This window comes from Podarcis tiliguerta (genome assembly GCF_965153285.1).
Source record: "Podarcis tiliguerta genome assembly, chromosome: 9".
Classification (NCBI taxonomy): Eukaryota; Metazoa; Chordata; class Lepidosauria; order Squamata; family Lacertidae; genus Podarcis; species Podarcis tiliguerta.
In genome coordinates, this window is record NC_139542.1 from 9,606,765 (window position 1) to 9,629,281 (window position 22,517).

At 42.2% G+C, this 22,517-nt stretch overlaps 1 protein-coding gene across 1 annotated transcript in view; it reads right to left on the minus strand.

Moving 5' to 3' along the window:
- Window positions 1–16,571, minus strand: part of MOB1B (MOB kinase activator 1B) — a 31,715-nt gene extending 15,144 nt beyond the window's left edge. Inside the window, exon 1 of the mRNA XM_083398811.1 lies at window positions 16,219–16,571. Coding sequence (XP_083254937.1) covers window positions 16,219–16,232 — 14 coding nt within the window. The 5' untranslated portion in view covers window positions 16,233–16,571. The remainder of the gene's footprint in view (window positions 1–16,218) is intronic.
- Window positions 16,572–22,517: the final 5,946 nt, after the last annotated feature.

The following is a 22,517-nucleotide window of genomic DNA, read 5'->3' on the forward strand; positions in this document are numbered from 1 at the left end:
GTTTCAGAAAATCTTGTGTACTGGGGAAAGAGAGAGACAGGTTCACAGAATGATCCCCTAATCTTACACTAAAATTCTTATGAGTTAGAATGTCTTCTCCCCTCCCCACAAAATATAAGATGGCTGTGTGACTAATCTGTTGCATGCTTGGAAACATGATGTACAGTACATCCTTATTACATACCACAAAAGGGGGGAAATCCATGAGATTAGCAAAAACACAGATGACATAAACTTCCGTCACACAGTCAAATAGCCAACAGAGGAGCTACTTCTCCATGCTGCAGTTCCATCTAGAACACTGATCAAATGGAAAGGTCTACACAAATCCTGCCATTCACATGCAGCCCTTAAATTTACAAAGGAAGGAAGATTATGCAGGATCTCTTAACAGTGAAGCCATAATTAATCTAGGTTAAGTGATCTTGAATCTGTACTCTTGTGTAAAAATATAAGAAGTGTGTTGCTAGTTCAAGTGAAAGTTTACATGAAAGTCAATATTCTTTTTTTTACAAATCTCAGCAACCAGCAAGTGTACAGAGGTCCACTGGAAATTGGCTAGTGATCCATCAGTGCAATACTATCTGACTACCTTCTGCTTTGAGCTACTCATATAACATTTCCTTTCAAATATCTCTCCCTTCTATTTTAGTCCTCTTTGGACCCATTTCTTCAAAGATGTAGAGGAATACATCTACATACTCAAGAAACAGTAACATTCAAGGTGCCCTGTGTTAACCACAGTTTAACCAAAGAAAAGCAACATACTGAAAGGCATACAAGAACAACTAAACTTTTAACAATTGTTTTGACAAAGGTTCAAATGCAAAAGGTTATTTTTTAAAAAATTCTATTCTGAACATGTTGGTTCCAATATGGCGGGAAGGCAAGGATAAAAATTGGAAGTGTCTTTCTTTTTGGTCAAGGAGTACAATTTACTCAGAAATCTTTAGGTGGTAGAATAGCAAGTCCAATATGTTGTCAACTAAATCAGAGGAACCCTAAAGTCTACTGAACCTACTAACACCTTTTCAGGGGATCAGGTAAATTAATTAACTAAGAAGTAAATTCTAATGAAGATATTTTTCCCTCATGAACAACCATAACATACATGCAAGTTATGCAACTTTGAAAGAAGTAATCTAGCTTGTGTCACCAAAAATATAGAGGCACAAGCTTTAATGAGTTTGTTTTTGGTACTTCAGCATAGGTTACCCGAGCAGTGAAATTTGACACAACTAATCCCCTTAGCAAAGCAAACACAATGAATTAAGCAAACACATAGCATTGGACAGACAGAAAGGAACAAGTCAATGGCGCTGACAGAGTCACCTGAGGCATGGTTTGTTTTGTTCCAAAATCTTTAATCAGGCTGTATGTTTTTTATATCTTCAGAGACACTTTTCTAACATTAAGGTTTACTGCTATGGAGAATGCACTATTTAGTTAATGAATTTGTGTAATAAATTAGTATACTGCCCTTCAGTGAATATTTCCATGGTGATTTAGTTAAACCTAGACATGCATAATAAAAACAGGTAAAAAACAATAAAAGAGCAGGGGGGAAATGCATTAAAATTATCATACTGGGAGACAATTAACTGAATAACAACCCATCACTCTGGATTTGTGCAGGGTTTACTCCTTAGCCTTCCCTTCTCCCAGAGATGTCCCACAAGCCAGTGGGGATGGATTTTTTGTCAGGGTTTACTCCCAAAGCCTTTCTCATGAATGACGATAGCCGCAAAGCAGTGGAAGTTCAGGACTGAAGTTAATCCTAATTAATTTAAATCAATGAGGAGGCGGCCCTGTCGGCAACAGGGAAGGCCTGTGCTGGTGCCATTTGCAATACCCCAAATACCTTCTACACACAATGCCTTTTACACTTTTTGATCCGCTAATCTTAAAGTAGGAGAAGGAAGGAAGGAAACGTGTCATTGTGGTTTGCTTATAACGCGCGCACACTGTTATGTGCACACTCCTCTGTAAACATACAATATTGACTGTCTTCAGAAATGGGAGGGGATTCTGAGTTTTAGGAGCTAGCCCTATGCAGATCTGAAAAATATTTCAAAATCCTATGAGTTCATCCTTCTTTTAAAAAGAAAATAGAACACCTGATGTCGTAGCTAGGTTTAATCATTAGCATACTCAACCCAAAGTTGCCTTGGGGTAAATGGTTTATTTACATTTCTACCCCTCTTCCTCTCAAGTTTCATAAAAGAAAAAAAAATTGTATATTCATTTTTAGCAAGGGCTGTGTATGTGTGTTAAAAAATATCATTCAGCACACCTACTTGTGCATAAATCTGGTTATTAAAGGCTACCCCATCCAAGAAAGTCTTGCAATACTTCCAGCAAGCTCAGACATCTAAGGGACATAATTGAAGGACAACCACAGAGTAGTTCAGTGCAGCCTTGCTTTTTGAACTTTGTACAGTGATGGCAGTAAAGAAGATGCTGTGAGTTTTTTATTTAAAAAATCACAGCAATGCATGAGAGGAAAAATGGTTGGGATGCTGCAGGCCCTACATTTCCTACGAGTAACAAAAATTGTAATTTGTTTTCTTCAGGACACTTTCCACACCTCCAGCTGAATGTTGCCTAGACTGCAGGAGCATAGGTGACACTGGGGTGTTAGGAGAGAGGTAGTACCTCTGATGGGGTACACAATGTGCTCCATCTGGGGTAGTTTGCCCACGTTTTGTCCTCACCTTGCACTCAGCTCTCACCTGTGGCTCCTAGAAGCTGTCAGCAGGTGGCAGAGGCCACATCCTGGAAAACTGCTTCAACTGGCCAGCTAAAGCAGGTGAGGGTAGCCGATGGGTCTCAAATGCTCAGTGAATTAGTGGCTTCCCCTGTGTGTGAAGACAGGCTCCGGTGGATTGAGTGGACAAGACCAATAGTCAAGAAGGTGTTTTCTGTATGTACTGTACAGGGAAGTGATGGGCAGATGCGGCCCATCAACTTGGGAAGGGAGCCCATCTAGAAGAAAAACTCTGATCCTAAACCCCTGCTGCCATCTTTGGGAGAAGAAAAGGCTAAGGAGTGAACCCTACACAAATCCAGAGTGGATGGGGCCTTGTACGTCACCCATGAATTAGTCAGGCCATATACGTCAGTGATAGCATTACATCTTGTAGCAGAAAATTCCATAGGCTGTTATAAATTTTGGAAGTGTTTTACTGTGTCCTGAATCTAGGCAACGCTTTCAGAAAAACATAATCTATTCACTTTCTACATACCATTCACACATTTGTGAATCATTCATCTCCCCTTACTCCAACTTAGTCATTTTTTTCTTTAACCTTTCCCTTACAGGAAAGATGCTCCAACACCTTCAATATTTTGACTAATCTTTTCTGAACCTTATTAGGCACAGATTTAACAAAACAGATGCAAAGAAGTATTTAAAATTTTCCTTTAAATACCATAGCAACCTACAACCCCCTTGTTAATTGTTCTTGAGGGACTAATATTATTAATCAGTGAGTGGGTAAAAAAAATTAAAATATTGTTCAGGTTTCTTTGAAACCTGCCATGATTACCTGTTCTTATTCTGTTACTTTATAATCAGTTTAATCAAGGCAGTGATCTTGTACTCTCTTATTCTGCTAACCATAGTTAATCTACCACTACTACTACTACTACTACTACTCCTACAATTTAGTGCAGGCTTCCTCAACCTCGACCCTCCAGATGTTTTGAGACTACAATTCCCATCACCCCTGACCACTGGTCCTGCTAGCCAGGGATCATGGGAGTTGTAGGCCAAAAACTTCTGGAGGGCCGAGGTTGAAGAAGCCTGATTTAGTGCTTTACTTCAGTTTGCTACTAGTTTTCCCATATATTAATATGGGATTCAATATATCAGCAAACTTTCCTTCGACATTAAAGTTCCCATCTCAATTATTTTTTATTCTTATTTTTTAGTCTCATTTCTTATTTTATTACTATTATTTAAGAGTATTTATACCCCAACCACTACCCAAAGTTTTGAGGCTGCTTACAATATATTAAAAAGGTAAAGGTACCCCTGCCCATACGGGCCAGTCATGTCCGACTCTAGGGTTGTGCGCCCATCTCGCTTAAGAGGCCGGGGGCCAGTGCTGTCCGGAGACACTTCCGGGTCACATGGCCAGTGTGACGAAGCTGCTCTGGCGAGCCGGCACCAGCGCAGCACACGGAAACGCCGTTTACCTTCCCGCTATAAAGCAGTACCTATTTATCTACTTGCACTTAGCGGTGCTTTCGCACTGCTAGGTGGGCAGGAGCTGGGACCAAAAGACGGGAGCTCACCCCGCCGCGGGGATTCGAACCGCCGACCATGCGATCGGCAAGTCCTAGGCACTGAGGTTTTACCCACAGCGCTACCCGCATCCCACAATATATTAAAAACACAATAAAATAGGCAAGGATACAATAGTCACTGCAGTAGGGCAAAGGGCTACTCTGAAATAAATACCTTAGTGTTGCTACTGTTCATTATATGCAAGTCGTTTTCCTGAAGTGAAGTAAGATGCCAGCTGAATACCATGTACCTCCTTGACAACGTGGAAATATTAATTTATTCCTAACAATGTCTCTCCCTCTCATGTTGATGAGCCTTCACGCACCAGAAGACTTCACACCGAAAATCAGCAGAACATGCAAATGTTGCAGAAGTTGCTGGGAACTATTCAGCAATGTTTGAATAAACTAAACAAACCAGCCAAAGGAAGCCTAAGCTCTAAATCTTTCTTTGCTTTTGTGAAGGGTCTCTTTTGCCAAGCACAATCCGGTCTTAGGAATCCAACCGAATACTCTAATATTTTACTGTATGCATATTTTTAGCACATTCTCTCTTACCACAGCACAACACAGCTATAAATATCACACCATCAAACATGAAGAAAAGGAGGGTAGCTTTGTTCACTGACTTCATGCAGCAAGAGTAGCTTGCTCCTCAAAAAGAAAATACCAAAAATAATGATATAGCTGAAAATAAACAAGAACTAGTGCGTTGAAGAATGTTATATAAATTATCACGACGAAACACTAAGAGTCTTAAGGAACATAAGACACCTTTCCTATTCAACAAAATACACTGTCCTAAAGTCACATCCACACCGTACGTTTAAAGCACATTGTTTCCTCCAAACAAATCTTGAACTATAGTTTGTTCAAGTGCTGGGAATTGTGGTGCTTTAAATGTGTTTACAAAGGTCCGTATAGTTAAAGCCATGGTTTTCCCAGTAGTGATGTATAGAAGGGAGAGCTGGACCATAAAGAAGGCTGACCGCTGAAGAATTGATGCTTTTGAATTCTGGTGCTGGAGGAGACTCTTGAGAGTCCCATGGACCGCAAGAAGATCAAACCTCTCCATTCTGAAGGAAATCAGCCCTGAGTGCTCACTGGAAGGACAGATCCTGAAGCTGAGACTCCAATACTTTGGCCACCTCATGAGAAGAGAAGACTCCCTGGAAAAGACCCTGATGTTGGGAAAGATGGAGGGCACAAGGAGAAGGGGATGACAGAGGATGAGATGGTTGGATAGTGTTCTCGAAGCTACCAGCATGAGTTTGACTAAACTGTGGGAGGCAGTGGAAGACAGAAGTGCCTGGCGTGCTCTGGTCCATGGGGTCACGAAGAGTCGGACACAACTAAACAACAACAAAAATGTGTTTTAAAAGCATGGTGTGAATGTGACCTGAATAGTTCATAATTCATTCACTGGATTGACACAGAGAACATAAACACTGAATGATCTTGAAGGAAGGAACATAAGACTATTTAAACACAAGGGCAGCACCCTATAAAAAGGGGGTGTAAAGAGGAAAGAGACAAAACAAACCAGGAAGAAGGAAGTAACTGCAAAGATAAGGAAAGGGTAGAGTGGCCAGTGAAGATGAAGTTGACATTCAGACACAGAACAACCGGATATTATCTCAAAGCAGAAGCAATACAAAGATTTAAGGAAGTAGGGCAGACTCTTCATTACACTTTAAAATATCAATGCATTTTTACAAGAAGATGCTAACAGCGCAATCTTATGTTTGCTTATTCAGAAGCAAGTCCTACTGTGTTACTTCCTTGTAATGTGTTTAGGACTGCAATCTAAGTAGCCTAATCAGGAACTTACGTTAAATTTCTGCAAAAGGCTGTTGCTATTGCCACTGGGATTCCTCAGTTATTAAACATAATTTGTTATTGTGCTTGTAAATAGAACAGAGTTATTAAAGACAGGGTTATCTAGAAATCATGATCCTCCTCTCAAACTAACCCACCTTAGAATCGCAGGATTGTTGTTTAGGAAAAAATATGGGGGAACAGTAGAGAACCATGTATGCCACTTTGAGCTCTTTGGAGGAAAGGTGGAATATACACAATTCCTGGATTAAAGAGCAAGAGCAGACAGGGGAAGTTGTGTGTTTTTTGAGCCCAAGGGAAAAAAGGGAGTACATGAGCATATGGCTCCACTTGCACATATATTTTAAGTACTGTAATACCAACCTATAATTTGGTATTACATCTGAAACATCTTAATGTTTCATGGTACCTTGCCAGAACTAGAGAACTGTATTTGCTGTTAAGATAAAGATTTTTCAAAGGAACTCAGATGCAGTGATCAATGCAAAATTGGACCTTACAACCTATTTATGAACTACTCCCACTAAAATAATTTTCATATTGAAGAACAAATGTGCCACTACTTTCCAGCCACCTGCTGAGAGCTCAGTTTCTTAGCCCACACATTCACTTTCCCTCCACCCAGAAGACGACAATTCTCTGAACAGATGCAAACTTATTATTTTATACAGACCCTTCTTCCATTGTCTTAGCTACAGCATCAAAAATATGCTAATGAAACGCTAGCCAGCTTCACCGTAGTGCGGCAAAAGGCACAGGTGCACAGTAAGCCCAGCTAATTGATAATTCCACTGGGTTTCCCAGGTATTATATACACTGTTGACCTTGACAAGAATCTTTTGCCCATAGGCTTTAACGGCTGGACAAGTAGCCAAAATTCTGATGTATGGGAAACTGAATGTGGACAAAGTAGTAAAAAGTAGAAGCTAGATTTATGCAAGCTCTTCTAATGCATGTTTGTACTCTAAATTCAGAGTCAGCTGGCAGCAAGTGATAAAGTAACAAGCCAAAGTTAGTTAGATTATCTTGAAAATTCACTAGAAAAATACCCTTTAAGCAAAGGCTTGTTGAGAGCTGGTTAATTTGTAGTATTCATAGCAGCTAAGTACTTCTTGCTTTGTAGTGCTTAAGAGTAAAGATAGCCTACATTAAAAAAACCTTAGTAATCTGATTTTCTACCCACAGTTTCCAGCTAGGCAACAAGGTTGGTCCACATATGCAAATTTCATTATAAGAAAGTGTTGCTCTATCAATCCCAGCACTCTTGTCTCCAGCCATAGTTAGCAAGATGTTCTGCTTGGATATTTCCTATTATCACCCCCCCCCCCACCACCACTATATGTCTCTAGCAGTCATTTTGCCTCTGAATATGGATGGGGGGGGGCGCTCTCATGGGTAGTAACAATTTAAAACCAGGTAAGTGGTGTGCATAAAGGCCATGGGGATAGGAGGGAAGGATTGGCGACAGGTTGCCAGAGCCCAAAGGAGTGAAACAGGGCAAGTACTGTACATAACCACACATAATTCAGTGGCGAAGCATTCGCCTGCCTTCTGTGCAGAAAGTCCAAGGTTCAAACCATGAGGGAAGTTTATAATGCTGATGTATGTCTTACCATGTTTTTATATTTTGTTGGAAGCCGCTCAGAGTGGCTGGGACAACCTAGTCAGATGGGTGGGGCATCATCATCAACATTAGTAGTAGTAGTAGAAGTGGTAGGAGGAGGAGATGTATTTCTCCAGGTAGGGCTGGTTAAAACTCCCAGTCGTCAGCCCACGCAATAGTGTGCTAAATGGAGCAATAGCTTGCCTCTGTAAAGCAGGTTTCTATATAGCAATGAATTTCATAATTCTTAACTTGCGGCAGAGAAAGGGTTTAAAAATGGACAGCATGAAATTGTTGAACTGGCCTTCTAACACGAACCCGACTGGCCCCAAACTCAGATATTCCAGAATAACACCAAGATATTCCAGAATAACACCAAGTGCTGCCAAGACTAACCAAGAACCCTGTTTAATCAGATCACCTTTTACAGCTGGTTTCAGACCAGTATTGCATGGAAACCATAGTTAATGTTAGGGAACAGGAAAGTATTCCATTCTGAGAAGGGAACATGCTTTCTCAAGAACGGCACCTGATTTCTTAATTGCAATTAAGAGGGAGTCAACATTATGTCTGCACAAGCTGCGTATGTGATTTAGGAATTATACAACAAAATGTAAATCATTTGAAAATCATTTGAAAAGGAATGCAGAAGAATTTATACATTGTGACAATAGTAACTTCTAGAGAAGTTAATGCACTCAGGGTAAATGGAGAATTTCTATTTAAGTTTTCATGCTTTATTAGTCTCTATGGTTTCTGACAGCTTTCAAAAAGAGGAACACACAGAAAGCGAATCTGCCAGCCTGGGGCAAATCCCTAAACTTCTAAAGCCAAACACAAGATGAAAATGTTAGAACAGAAAAACAGATGTTAGAGCAGACTTCAAGTAAAACTGCACTTGTGAATTATGATGTTCTTAAAAGCTACGGCATAAGATGAAACCTGCCAATTATTAAGGAAGACAAAGAGCGACAAAACTAATTTTTCAAAAATTTCCTCTTCATCTTCCTCTTCATCCCAGATTTCCTCTTCTGGACATCCCAGATTGCTGTTCCAAGGACTGGAAAATATCTACCTTTCCCAGATGTTCAGGAAAACATAGTTAGGTTTGTTCTGCAAAAAGTATTTCTAGCTCTTACACAAGGGTGAAAGGAAGAACCGGGTCCTTTTGGAGGCAAAAGTAGCATGATCTATACAGCTTTCCTTTTTATGTCCAATAAGGAAGAATTCCGAGCAACTAATTTACCGGAGATCAAATGTTGGCTAAAAAAGTTCAAAAGGAGAAATAAATTCTTCCAATGACAAAAATAATTCACATTTAGTGTTTTAACGAACTTATTATTTTCTTCATTTCTGCAGCTCTTTCACTGTGCAAAGTACAGTATTGCTTATTTTAATCTCACTAACCCTTTGAGCTTCCAGGTGAGCTGGGCATTATTATTCTACTTTTATAGACTGGTAGAGAATTAATTACCAAAGCTCAATCAAAACTAGAATTTGGACATACATCTATGCCTATTAACGGACTACCATGGTAGCCTGGACAATCGCATTCTTCTTCAAGAAGATGCCTGGAGGTATGATTTCCAAAATGATCAAATTGTTATATTTAAGCAGACAATCCTGGAATACTTTCCAATGCTCTTTGTTTCTCCCATCAACTTGGAAGAAACCTCTGGCTATCACTAGAAACAAGGCTACCAATATAAAAAGGTGGTGCATACTGTTCTTTAAAATCTGAATGTTACCAGCAGCCCTGCCCCCAATTGGCAATGACTTCTCTATAGCAGGGGTAAGGAAAATCAAGTGAGGGAATTTAACTTAGTCCACAATGACAATTCCCTGAATCTCTGCCCACCTACCTACCAATTGCCATCCTCGTTACTTCAAAAAGAAGTGGGAGGTTGCCCCTACCCCCTTTAAGATTGGAGTGAAAAGGTTTGTGGGTGGCCCACCTGCCAAATTTGACCCACGAGGCAGATCCTCATAAGGATCTGGCCCATGTAGCCAAAAGGGATCTGTACCCCCAGCCTATAACCTTTCATCACAGACTTCACTGTTTGCCAAAGATAAGGCAACTTCTGTTTTGTGAGAATCTTTCTGCCTACAGAAATTCTACACACACATTCTGACTCAACAGCCTTTTGTTGAAAACATGGAAAAAAGCAAATAAATCAATGCACCGCTCTCCAAAGTCGATACAACAGAAATGTTTGCCGGGAATGGGTGCTGGCGTGGCAGGAGGGCTCTGCAAACTAAGACGTCTATAGGACCAAGGAGGTGAGGTGACATGGGAAGTTTCACATACTGATTCCAAATAACTGGTGACAACTCTCTAGTGAGAAATATTTCCCCAAGGAGAAAAGTAAACAAATCCCCAAGCAGAAAACTTGACCTCTATTCACTCAGGGTTAACAATTCACTAAAATCTAAGACTAGAAGTATTTGTTCTCAGTGACAGAGATGGGGCTGATGGGTAGGTGCGTTGAAGACTAATATTCGGATACAGTCATACCTCAAGTTACAGATGCTTCAGGTTGCGTTTTTTCGGGTTTCGGACCACTGAAACCCGGAAGTACCGGAACAGGTTACTTCCAGGTTTCAGCAGTTGCGCATGCGCAAAAGCACTAAATCGCTCTTTGCGCAAAAGCGCCAAATTGCAACCTGTGCGTGTGCAGACGCACCACTGCGGGTTGAAGATGCTGCAGGTTGTGAACGTGCATCCCGCACGGGTCACGTTCACAACCCGAGCATCCACTGTACAGCGAGAGAAAGGAAAAAGCTGTATTTGGGGAATAATTACAAAAATATATTTTACTGTCTTAGAAATGCATTCTATAAGAGTCTTCCTAGACGATTAGGAGATGAAAAACATGTGCGCCATTAAATATGAAATAAATCACATAAGGTGTCTCCCCGCCCGCCCCCGCACAGGGGTAGCATAATGTAGAAAGTGATGCTTATTCTGAACCATTAGGAAAGACATCAGCTCAGCTTGTCAACATGGCCTATACATTACCATGGTTGATTAAGTGCATACCTTTGGCATGCTAAATGCTAAGAAGGCACAGAGAAAGATGAAAACAGCCTCCATCCTGTGGCTTCTCTGTCCCTGCTGCCCTGGGGGTGGATAATATTCTACTGATGTAGATATGCATCTTTGACACTTCATATCCTTCCACATTCTATGGCAGCTTTGCAGAATAATTACATGATGCCCAATGTGATGACTTTGCAACAACATGGACAATTTTGCAACAACATGGATGAGCCATCGCATAGAGGCCATTTACAGCTTCTTCCATGTATATAATTTTAAAAGTGCTTGACAAGTCTCCCGTGGGATAGCTTGATAAAAAAAGGAGGCAAGTAGGCTAGCTATTATCTTTTACATTAAAAAGGCACACCATGGGGTACTCAAAGGGCTTATAGTTACAATAATCCCATTCTATTGTAGTTTTTTTTTTAAGCCTTCAAATCAATATTGTACAAAAGGAGGAGATCAGAAGGGGGGGTGATGTAGCACAGGATACACAGTTCTAAAGGCTTGGGGCAATTAACAGATTCAAAAGCAAGCATAAAATATCCAGTTAACTAGCTTGCACAGAAGCATGAGTTCCTGCATGTAAGAACATGTGCTTCCAAGCAGCACCAAAGGGAGTCTGAAAAGGTATATAAATGGCATAACATGTATCCACATACAAGGCAAAATGAGAGCAGAATCTGACAAGAGTTTTCCCATAGCACTTGTGTCTCTGCAGTGAAAAACAGCAATAATAATATAAGAATCTGAATCCATCTTAATGTCCTTATCATACAAATTTGTTTAATGCAAAGACCTAGGCCTTAAGAGAAAATAGGGGCAGTAGAGTTGATTTTTAAAAATGTACATTTAAACAATCTTGGAGGCTTCCTAAAGATATGATTCAGAAATAATAATAAAAAATCAGTGTCACTCCTACAGGTACATTTTATCTAGATATATTAAACATGTTTTGGGCAAATAAGCTTAGTTCTGTGCATGCTGGTGCTTTTCACTGAGGCTTACATAGTTGAGAGTTTATCTTGCTCTTGGAAGATAGCCTACCAATTAGCTTCCAGGCTAAGTTCAAGGTGCTGATTCGGGTTTATTAAGCCCTTAGGACCAAGATACATGAAAGATTACCTCGCCCCTTGTACACCCAGTCAATCACTGAACTCTGCAGGTAAGGGTCTCCTGCAGAAACCATCTTAACAGAAGGTACAGTTCTGCATAGTGCAGGAACAAGGCCTTTAGTGCTGTAGCACCGATCTATTCTTTTGGGATTCTCTCCCCTTGAATATTAGACAGGAGCTGTCTCTGTTGTCTTTTCATCATCTACTGAAGGCCTTCCTCTTTCAACAAGACTTTTGAGATCTTTCCCTGTCTGCATCTAGGTCAGAACTGTTTTTAAGATGTTTTATAACTTTTTGTTTGCAGCCTTGGTGTGCTTTGAGAGGAAAGGTTGGACATATATTATTTAATAAACAAATAAATTAGATACCCAATGCGAAAACAAAAAACAACAAGCTACTGAAATATGGTGAGCTGAAGCAAGGTGTGTGGGGTTTTTTTTTCCTTCACAAGGGTTTCTTTTGCAGGCAATTTAAGCAATTCTAAAAAGCAGTGGTACATTGCCATATGGTACGCCTACCAGAGCTATCTTTAACATTTTCCTGGGAATTGCAGGCTATGGTTTCTGCAACTCTGCAGTAATTTGTTCTTAAAGTAACACTGCCAAATTGACCTATATGAAAGTCTGCATTTCAAGTTTCCAATTAAATACTACTGTCCACAGCCCTATCATAGAGCCACAGCACAAACACAGCAACTCGTAGCATCAGTGCTGGCTGCCCCACAACAGACCAGTGTTCAAAATTTGCCAGGCGCATTTTGCACCTGGCTATCAGCCACTTGTGACCAAGTGAAGATGCCTGGGCCCCAGGGTGGCACCTGAAGTCTCCAACATCTGGAGCTGCATGGCTGTGGATCCTTGGATCTTGTCTGTTTTCACACACTAACAACACATCCTGAAGAATGCTATTTGTTGTATTTTATCTGCACAACCAGAATGAATTTCAGGAACCAAAAAGTTGTATTGAAAAATACAACTTTTGAGCTGTCTGGCCCAAAAATGGCAACTAGGCATTCCATTTTGGTGACTGTAACCCTGGTTTAAGGAGCCATTTGGCGCTTAGCTTATATATCTAAGTTTTTAACACTGCTACAGACATGCTACCCATGTCTTGCCATGAGGAAGAGAAATGATGTACTTGGGCCACTATCTGCGTTGAACACTTGCGCTCATGCAAAAAAAGGGAAACACAACAGGAACCAACATCTATTTTCTTAGAACTGTGAAAGCTCAAAAGGAACAGGCAGATCAGAAAACCAGCTTTCCTCCTCATTTCCAAATATTTTATGTTTTCTTCTGTGTTTCCTAACCAAGGCAGGTATGAATATAAAACCCCAAACCAAAGACAAGAAAATGGAAGATTTCTTGCCCTCTTCTTCTACAAGGGTGGATGGATGGGCACAATTCACTGATATATCTGCACAGCAAGTATTTTTAGGCAGTCTCAAACTTCAGGAAGAGTTCTCTTTAAAATGCAGCTGTCAGTTTGGCTTTCACAATCAGAATGAAGATAACATGGGTTTACAGAATCAGAAATTACTGATTCTTAATTATATAGAAAGAAGCATCAATCCACAACCGATCATTACTCCAGGAGACCAAATGAGAGCACCTCTTTTTTTGCCTTTTTGAAGAAAACACACTATTTGTTTTAAATAAATTTGTTTTTAGTTTTCCTTTCAAGACACAGTCCTTCCAAACTATCTACATGGCCCCACGTGCACACAAAGAAAGCTATGTGGCTCTGGAAGTTTGCTTCAGGTGGGTTTTTTTTGGGGGGGGGGTTAGTTCTTTGCATAGACACAAATCCATTCCAGATATTTTAAAGAGTAAGAAGAGGAATGAATAAGGCATAACATTTTGACACTTACTGTGGCTAAAGCATATGCACAGGACTGGGCTATCCTAATATTAATCAATAATATATTTGCAGAGGTTCGTGGAAGCGTGTATAAGCACAACTACATTTTATAGGAACATGACAAAGTACTGTAAGTCTTCTACAACAAAGTGATTATTTTATTTAAGTCCCCAACATTCCCTTTCCCAGGAGTACGCTGCGTTTTATTTTGTAAGTCACTTAACCGGTTTATGTTGATTGTCATAATTAGATTGCCTCCACTCCAACCAGCAAGGACTGGAGATTACTTGGTTGTACTTTTGAACTAGGAAACCAAATAACAGAACAACGGGCCCTACACATTTTGTATGTGCCAGTTAGCTAACAACTACTGATATCTAGAGCTGTTTTCATGTTGCAAGTGTCTGAATCAAGCTGTCCTTTCCAGTACCTGCTTGCTATAATGCCAGACAAGTTGTAACACAATTAGCTTTGAGTTTTTCAGAACATGTGCCAATCCTTCAAAAGTCCAAAAGCTTTGTACTAACTTTAAACTGCATGGTATACTGAAAGGCTTAAAGAACCAAGCAAAGTAGTTGTTTTCATGTGGTTTTCTTTAAGCCACCCTATGTTGGTTACTCAGATGTTAAAAGTCAGAATGTTCCGTGGTGCTTACTGTTGTGTATAAGACAGTAGCCTTTGCCCATAAAATTCAATAAACTTCTTCAAATTGCTTCTTCAAGTTTAGTATTAGGGAAATGGAAGATGTACATTCTCCAAATTCTGTGCTGAACCTCAAAACATCAAAGCAAATAGACCCTTCACAAAAGAAGCCCCTTCTTCTGCAGCTTTGAAGGCCAAAATGTTAAATTTAGTTTCTACTATGCATATGTGTCCTGTGTTCCCTAGAGGAACGTAAAAGACTATCAAGTACCATGCAATCTACTTCTAAATTTAGATACTTTTTTTTAAAAGATTTTAAGCAAACCAAAAGTTTGCTTTTCACTCTAGCAGATACTTAAAAAAAACACAATTAAGAGCAAACCAGACCACCACAACGCAGTTGCAATCAATAGCCAGAGTACAAAAGGAGGAAAGGGGATCTCTCAGGGTTATTGTCCAAGATGTCTAGCCCCCTACGTAACAGAGCCAGCTGCGTTCCCTGTCAGTCTCAGCAAAACAAAAAAACAACCCCCCAAAAGAAACATTCTCTACAAGTTGGGTACCCCATATAACCATTATCTTAATCACAAGAACCACTCAAGAGAAAAACTGCTGCCTTTTCAAACACAGAAAAGGCCGGTGGGGAGAAGGGGCGATTAATTACAGACTCCTGTATTCCCTGAGAGGGGGGTGGAAGGGAGGAGACAAACTAGGGGATGCAATTTCACTTTATGGTTACAGACAGAAACCACTAGGGAGTCTCTCCAAGCTGCTGTCCAAGAGGGGGCAGTGGGGGAGGGAAGAACAGGCAGGCATATGGGGCACCTGATATTACAAGCACCCCTACCATCATTCTCACCCCACAATTAACAGAAATCACCTTATTTTCTATAATACAGAACTCCTCCACTTGGCTGCAGCTGGCAATTCAGACAACAGCAGGGAGATCCTCCAAAATGCTAACACCCCCATGTTAGCTCAAAAGGCAGCCAGAGGTCCAAGAACGAAACAGAAACTTTTAGGATAGGAAGCAGTTTAGGTGCAACAAATCAGCCTCCCATTTCAGCATAAGCGGACCCCCCCCCAAAAAAATTGAGGTACAGAAGGGGTTCCCAGAGCCCCCATCCCACCAATCTCTCCTTTTTATAACCAAAGGGTCAATCAAGCAAAGAGAGAACCTCCTTAAAATAAAATAAAATAAAACACCCTTGCTTTTTAATCAGCATTTTGTATTTTCATTTTATATTTTTCTGTTGCAAACTACCCTGGGATCTTTGGATGAAGGGCAGTAGGGGGTGATGATCAATATGGGGAAAGCTATTTAAGGAGACCAGCAACATTAACACCAGAAAATACAAATAAAAGCACTTCCCTTTTTTTTTTCCTGCGGTCGGTGGGGGTGGTGGAGATTTTTTTTTAAAGGAAGCACCAGCACATAAGGAACAAATGTGCTGGAAAGCAAAGGGGGGGCGAGGGCAGAATTGGGGAGAGCCGGAGAAAATGGGGAGCCTCAGGAGGGGGGAGCAGGAGGAGGCCAGCCATGGAGGGGGTGGCAAGGCATACACACAAACACAAAGGATGTGAGGAATGGGGCTTAAGCGACAGAGCAAAAAAAAAAACCCCAGAAGTAAATAACCCCAGTGTTGGAGGAAGCGGCGGTTGGAGAGCCAAGGCCCCCGGGCAGAGCCATGGGGCGCTGCGCGGAGGCGAGGCGGAAAGGGCTTCCGTCCTCCTCCCCCCGCGGGGCTCGGGCGCCAGGAAAGCAGCCCGGCTTGGGCCCTACTGCCGGCGAGGCGGGGAAAGGGGCTCCCTCGACGGCCCGCACTTACAACAAGAAGCTCATGGCGGCGGCGGCGGAGGAAGAGGAGCGGGACTCGGCTCCCAGCGGCAGGCGGCCCCGGCGGACGAAGGGGAGGAAGGACGGGCGGACGGCGGTCGGGCGGCGAGAGGGAGCGCGAGCGCCGCGGGGCGGGGACTGACGAGGCCGGCGGCGGCGGCTGCGGCGGCCGGGCGCCTCCTTCTTCCTCCTCCTCGGCGTCGCCCTTTCCCGCCTCCTCGCTGCCTTCGCCTCAGAGGGCGCCAGGGATGGCGGCGGCGCTCTCCCGCCTCCTCCGGCCGAGGCCGGCCATAACGTCCTCCTCACACACGGGCACCCCGGTTTTCTGTGAGGAGCGAAAATGGCTTCCCCCCCCACCACCACCACCCTCAGCCGCCGCCCCTCCTGACTAAAATCACAAGCCGGCCTTCCGCTTGGGGCTTGTAAAATGGTTGAGCTGGACCACGGGACCCCCGAGGGTCATCTAGCCCAACCCCCTGCAATGCAGGGGTCTCAGCGCTGCTTAGCGGCATGACAGACGTTCGACAGGTGTTGCTTCTCTCTCCTCGTGGCCTGCAGCTTTGGGCTGCCTGAGGGGGGATGTTGGCGGGGAAAATGGGAGCTTGTGTTCCTGAGAGGGAATAATAACGCTGTGCATGTGGTGTTACAGCTCCCAACACACACATTATTATTATTATTATTATCATCATCATCATCATTATCATTAATTATTATTATTAATAATAATAATAATAATATTATTAGCCACCCATCTGATTGGGTTGCCCAGTTGCTCTGGGCGGCTCCCTAGTTAAATCCATACCAGGTCCATATAGTTAAAGCTATGGTTTCCCAGTAGTGATGTATGGAAGTGAGAGCTGGACCATAAAGAAGGCTGATCGCGGAAGAAATGATGCATTTGAATTATGGTGCTTGAGGAGACTCTTGAGAGTCCCATGGACTGCAAGAAGATCAAACCTATCCATTCTAAAGGAAATCAGCCCTGAGTGCTCACTGGAAGGACAGATCCTGAAGCTGAGGCTCCAATATTTTGGCCACCTCATGAGAAGAGAAGACTCCCTGGAAAAGACCCTGATGCTGGGAAAGATGGAGGGCACAAGGAGAAGCAGATGACAGAGGACGAGATGGTTGGACAGTGTTCTCAAAGCTACCAGCATGAGTTTGACCAAACTGTGGGAGGCAGTGGAAGACAGGAGGGCCTGGCGTGCTCTGGTCCATGGGGTCACAAAGAGTCGGACACGACTAAACAACAACAATCTTCACAATATATGCAACCATCATGCCCCTTCTTCCAAATTTCATCTGCCCAACCTGTGATAAGCCTGAGTTGGTGCAACATAATTAATATTGCTCTTCATTGCTCAAGATACCATTTGGAGGAAGCCAGCACGCGGGTGGCGCTGTGGGTAAAAGCCTCAGCGCCTAGGGCTTGCCGATCGAAAGGTTGGCAGTTCGAATCCCCGCGACGGGGTGCGCTCCCGTTGTTCGGTCCCAGCGCCTGCCAACCTAGCAGTTCGAAAGCACTCCCGGGTGCAAGTAGATAAATAGGGACCGCTTACTAGCGGGAAGGTAAACGGCGTTCCGTGTGCTGCGCTGGCTCGCCAGATGCAGCTTGTCACGCTGGCCACGTGACCCGGAAGTGTCTCCGGACAGCGCTGGCCCCCGGCCTCTTGAGTGAGATGGGCGCACAACCCTAGAGTCTGTCAAGACTGGCCCGTACGGGCAGGGGTACCTTTACCTTTACCTAGCACAACTTAGAAACAGCTGGCCCTACCTAGACTTATGTCAGCCTACTGCACTTTGTGTCATCTTGATTGCCATATGCAGTGTGTGCATGTGTGTGTGAAAAGGGGGTCCAATGGCTGGGTTACTTGCATTCCAGTTCCTTTGGTCCATATGCAGCTGTCCAGCCTCTGCTGCTTCCTGCTTTGCTCATGAATAGGGCCTTACTCCTGAGAGTAGCTGAAGGGAACCTGCAGTGTGGATGGATGGTTTATTTCATATAGATCAGGGGTTAGCAAACTTTTTCAGCAGGGGGCCGGTCCACTGTCCCCCAGACTTTGTGGGGGGCCAGACTATATTTTGAAAAAAATGTATGAACGAATTCCTATGCCCCACAAATAACCCAGAGATGCATTTTAAATAAAAGCACATTCTACTCATGTAAAAACACGCTGATTCCCGGACCGTCCATGGTCTGGATTGAGAAGGCGATTGGGCCGGATCTGGCCCCCTTGCCTTAGTTTGCCTACCCATTATATAGATTCTCCTTTGCTTTCTCTACCTTTGTCATGGACCCATTCCCATAGCTGGGGATCTAGGCGAGGTGAAAAGGTCCACTGAAACTGCTACACACACAGTGGCAGCACATTTGCATGTTCTGTCTGCCAACTAAGCAACATGGGCAGGCTCTCTTACCTTTTTTATTTATAATACTTACATTTCGCTTTATAGCCCCAATTTCGGAAGTAAATCCCAGTGTATTCAATGCCTTACCCTCAGCTGGGTATTCATAGCTCTGCAACACTGTTCAAATACTGTATATAGAAAAATATTTACTCATGTAGAAGTGGGACTGTGTGTGTGTGTGGCATCTGTTGTACTGACTTTTTGTATGCTAAATATATCTTGCCTAATGCCTGAAGGGGTGTGGTGGGTAGTACCTCTGGTGATTGAACAGACCCACATTGCTCCTTGAACGCATGTACACACCATCTTCAGTCAACACATCAAAGCAGCTAAATTTTATTATGTCAAAAAAATTGCCCCATGTCTCCCATCTTTGGCCAGGAAAGCCAAATGCATTTTGATTATTTCACTTATAAATGTAGACTAGTCAAATGGATTGTTTTGAATCTTATTGGCAGGAACGATTACTGTATGTTAAATTGACAGGAGAATTAATCAATGGGGTTTCCACATTGGAAATCTGACAAACTTCCATCTATGCAAGACTGCATCCAAAAATTGACTGAATATGCAGAGTTGGATAACTTGTCTGAAAAAATAAAGAATAAACCAAAACAGGTATTTCTTTCAAAATGGTAAGTCTTTAAAATATATTTGAAAAATGATTACAGAAGTTTACACTCTGTTGCAGCATTTGACTAATTTCAGTAGTAGTAGTAGTAGTATCAAGAATGATGTGAGATAAAAGAAAAACCAAGAATCAGTTAAACCATAATAGTTTTTACCGGCAATAAGTTATATGTAATTGAATTAAGGAGTAGACCGGAGGTCAGGTCTGTAGTCAAAAGACCTCTTTTCTTTTTGTTATAATGCTTTGTGTTTTTTACTTTATTATTATTTCTACTTGTTTTTTGTTCAGTTTTGATGTATGGCTTTTTTCATTGTACATTAACAACAATAATAATATTTTTTAAAGAATCAATGGGGAAGCCACTGGTTATTTCTTTACCTTTAGAAATATCAGGAAATTCAAATGCTGGTCATACATATCTTTTGTAAATAAAATTGTTTTAAATACTCTATTTTATGAACTAGATTATCAGATGTTTTTAATTAATCCGAGAAATGTTCTTTGGTGTGTCTTTTTGTAAAGTAGCGATAGCTGAATGTTTTAGATATTAACATGAAATTAAAGTCAAGGAACCTCCCTGGTAGCAGAAAAACCTGTACCTTTCTACCATGAAGCCACTGTTCTTTGCCTGTTAATAATTGGTTCTACTGCAGCAATACTGTATTAAGGATCTCTATTTTTATTGGGCCTTTGGTTCCAGCATTTGCCTCTTTATTTCAAGTAAAACTTTCCCACCTGGGAACAAACTATGAAGCAGATTAATTTTTACATCACTATCTTGAACCTGATTAACATATGTTGCCTTTATTACACATGTGAATAATGTTTATCAAAGCAGAGATCAGATACCTAACCAAGCCTTGAAGAAGTGAAATGCCCTGAGATCTGGCATTCCACTTGACGAGTTCTATGGAAACACTGGTTTTTGTTTGTGTGGGTATGCCCCTTTACTGCAAACATAAGCACATTTTCTTAAAACTGTTCCACTGACATCAATCAGCCTGACCTCCAAATAAGTGTGCTTAGGACTGGAATGTAAAATTAGATAAATACAATAAATGCAGAGAACCACAGTGAAGCATAATAAAACATACCCTAAAAATTCAGACCTATTATTCTCTTCAAAATATATTGCATTTCAATATATATTACCGTAAATTCCAATTGTTACTGCAGCAAGCCAGCAGTACTATTTTGGCTCAGTAACTGCCATGTGAGATAATTATATAACCTGAATTATATTGTTTCTACCGTATGGTTATTGTCATACTGAAAAGGGTTATGGGTCAGTTGAGATGCTTACTCTAGTATGGGAAGCTCTGGTAGTCTACTGCAGTGTTACATAACCACAAACTGTTAAGACACGCTAAATCAGATCTGTCATTTGAGGTTATCCACTCTACCAAATGGGCATAACGAATTACTCTGGAATGGCCATAGAGCTGAAGGTTCACAAAACCCTTTGGCTGCGATATGTCTTTTTCAGGCTTTGTGAACCAATAAAAAGTTGATTATTAGACAGCCACACATGGTAGCATAAAAACTGTAAAAATGTGCAATTACAGATTTGGTATGTACTCTTTTAAGGTCTATTTTGAGATGGGGGAGGGGGAGATGACTTGTTAAGCGAATCATTTTCTTTGGCGATCACTCATAGCTGAGTAAGATTGTCTTCCATAAACACGGTTTTAATAGTAAGTCCATAAGTGACCGTGGAGTCCAATTCTGGACCAACATGTCGTTCCACAGTGGGGACATTGGTTTCCAGGCAAGAGTGGATCACAGTGTGGATTTGCCAAGTGTGCCTTCCTCTTAGCACGTTTCTCCCTTGTGTCCTGAGTTTGAGCGTCTTCAAAGCCCATGACACCTTTGGTAAAGGCTGTTTTCCAACTAGAGCTCTCGCAGGCCAGTGTTTCCCAGTTCTCTGTGTTTATACTACTTTTTTTAGATTTGCCTTGAGACAGTCTTTAAACCTCTTTTGTTGACCACCAGCATTAATATACAGTAGTACCTCGGGTTACATATGCTTCAGGTTACATACACTTCAGGAAATAGTTAACCTCAGGTTAAGAACTGTGCTTCAGGATGAGAACAGAAATTGTGCTCTGGCAGCGCGGCGGCAGCAGGAGACCCCTTTAGCTAAAGTGGTGCTTCAGGTTAAGAACAGTTTCAGTTTAAGAACGGACCTCCGGAACGAATTAAGTACTTAACCCGAGGTACCACTGTATAGCTCATTTCATGGTTTTGGAATTGTATATCCAATGTTGTCATTTGCTTTTCGCTTTAGCGGAAGTACTAATCTTCTTGTTGGCAGTTTAAACTTTTTGAACGACTACCCAAATCGGAGGCGTCCTCAAACAGAAATGCACCTTCTAATCCAGCATCAGTCAAGCAAAGGCCCTTCAGCACCCTACAAACAAACCTGCATTATCTTGGGGGTTTTTTTGGCTAAGTGACCCTTGAGGTCCTTTCCAACCAGGGGTGCCAACTTGAGTAAACTATTGGGGGGGCAGGTAAGCCCCGCACCACCTAATCCATCACAAGATACACACACCCTTTGAATGGCAATGCCATCAACTCTGGGGTGGGGGCCCGGCTCCCTCAAATATTTTATTGAGGGGGGATCACAAAGGGACCTTGGCCCCTAATAATAATAATAATTTATTATTTATAGCCCGCCCATCTGGCTGGGTTTCCTCAGCCACTCTGGGCGGCTTCCAACAAAACCCTAAAATACAATAACCTATTAAACATTAAAAGCTTCACTAAACAGGGCTGCCTTCGGATGTCTTCTAAAAGTTTGGTGGTTATTTTTCTCTCTGACATCTGGCGGGAGGGCATTCCACAGGGCGGGTGCCACTACCGAGAAGGCCCTCTGCCTGGTTCCCTGTTACTTGGCTTCTCGCAGTGAGGGAACCGCCAGAAGGCTCTCAGCGCTGGACCTCAGTGTCTGGGCATAACGATGGGGGTGGAGACGCTCCTTCAGGTATACTGGACCGAGGCCTTTTAGGGCTTTAAAGGTCAGCACCAACACTTTAAATTGTGCTTGGAAACGTACTGGGAGCCAATGCAGATCTCTCAGGACTGGTGTTATATGGTCTCAGCGGCTGCTCCCAGTCACCAGTCTAGCTGCTGCATTCTGGATTAATTGCAGTTTCCGGGTCACCTTCAAAGGTAGCCCCACATAGAGCCCATTGCAGTAGTCCAAATGGGAGATAACCAGAGCATGCACCACTCTGGCGAGACAGTCT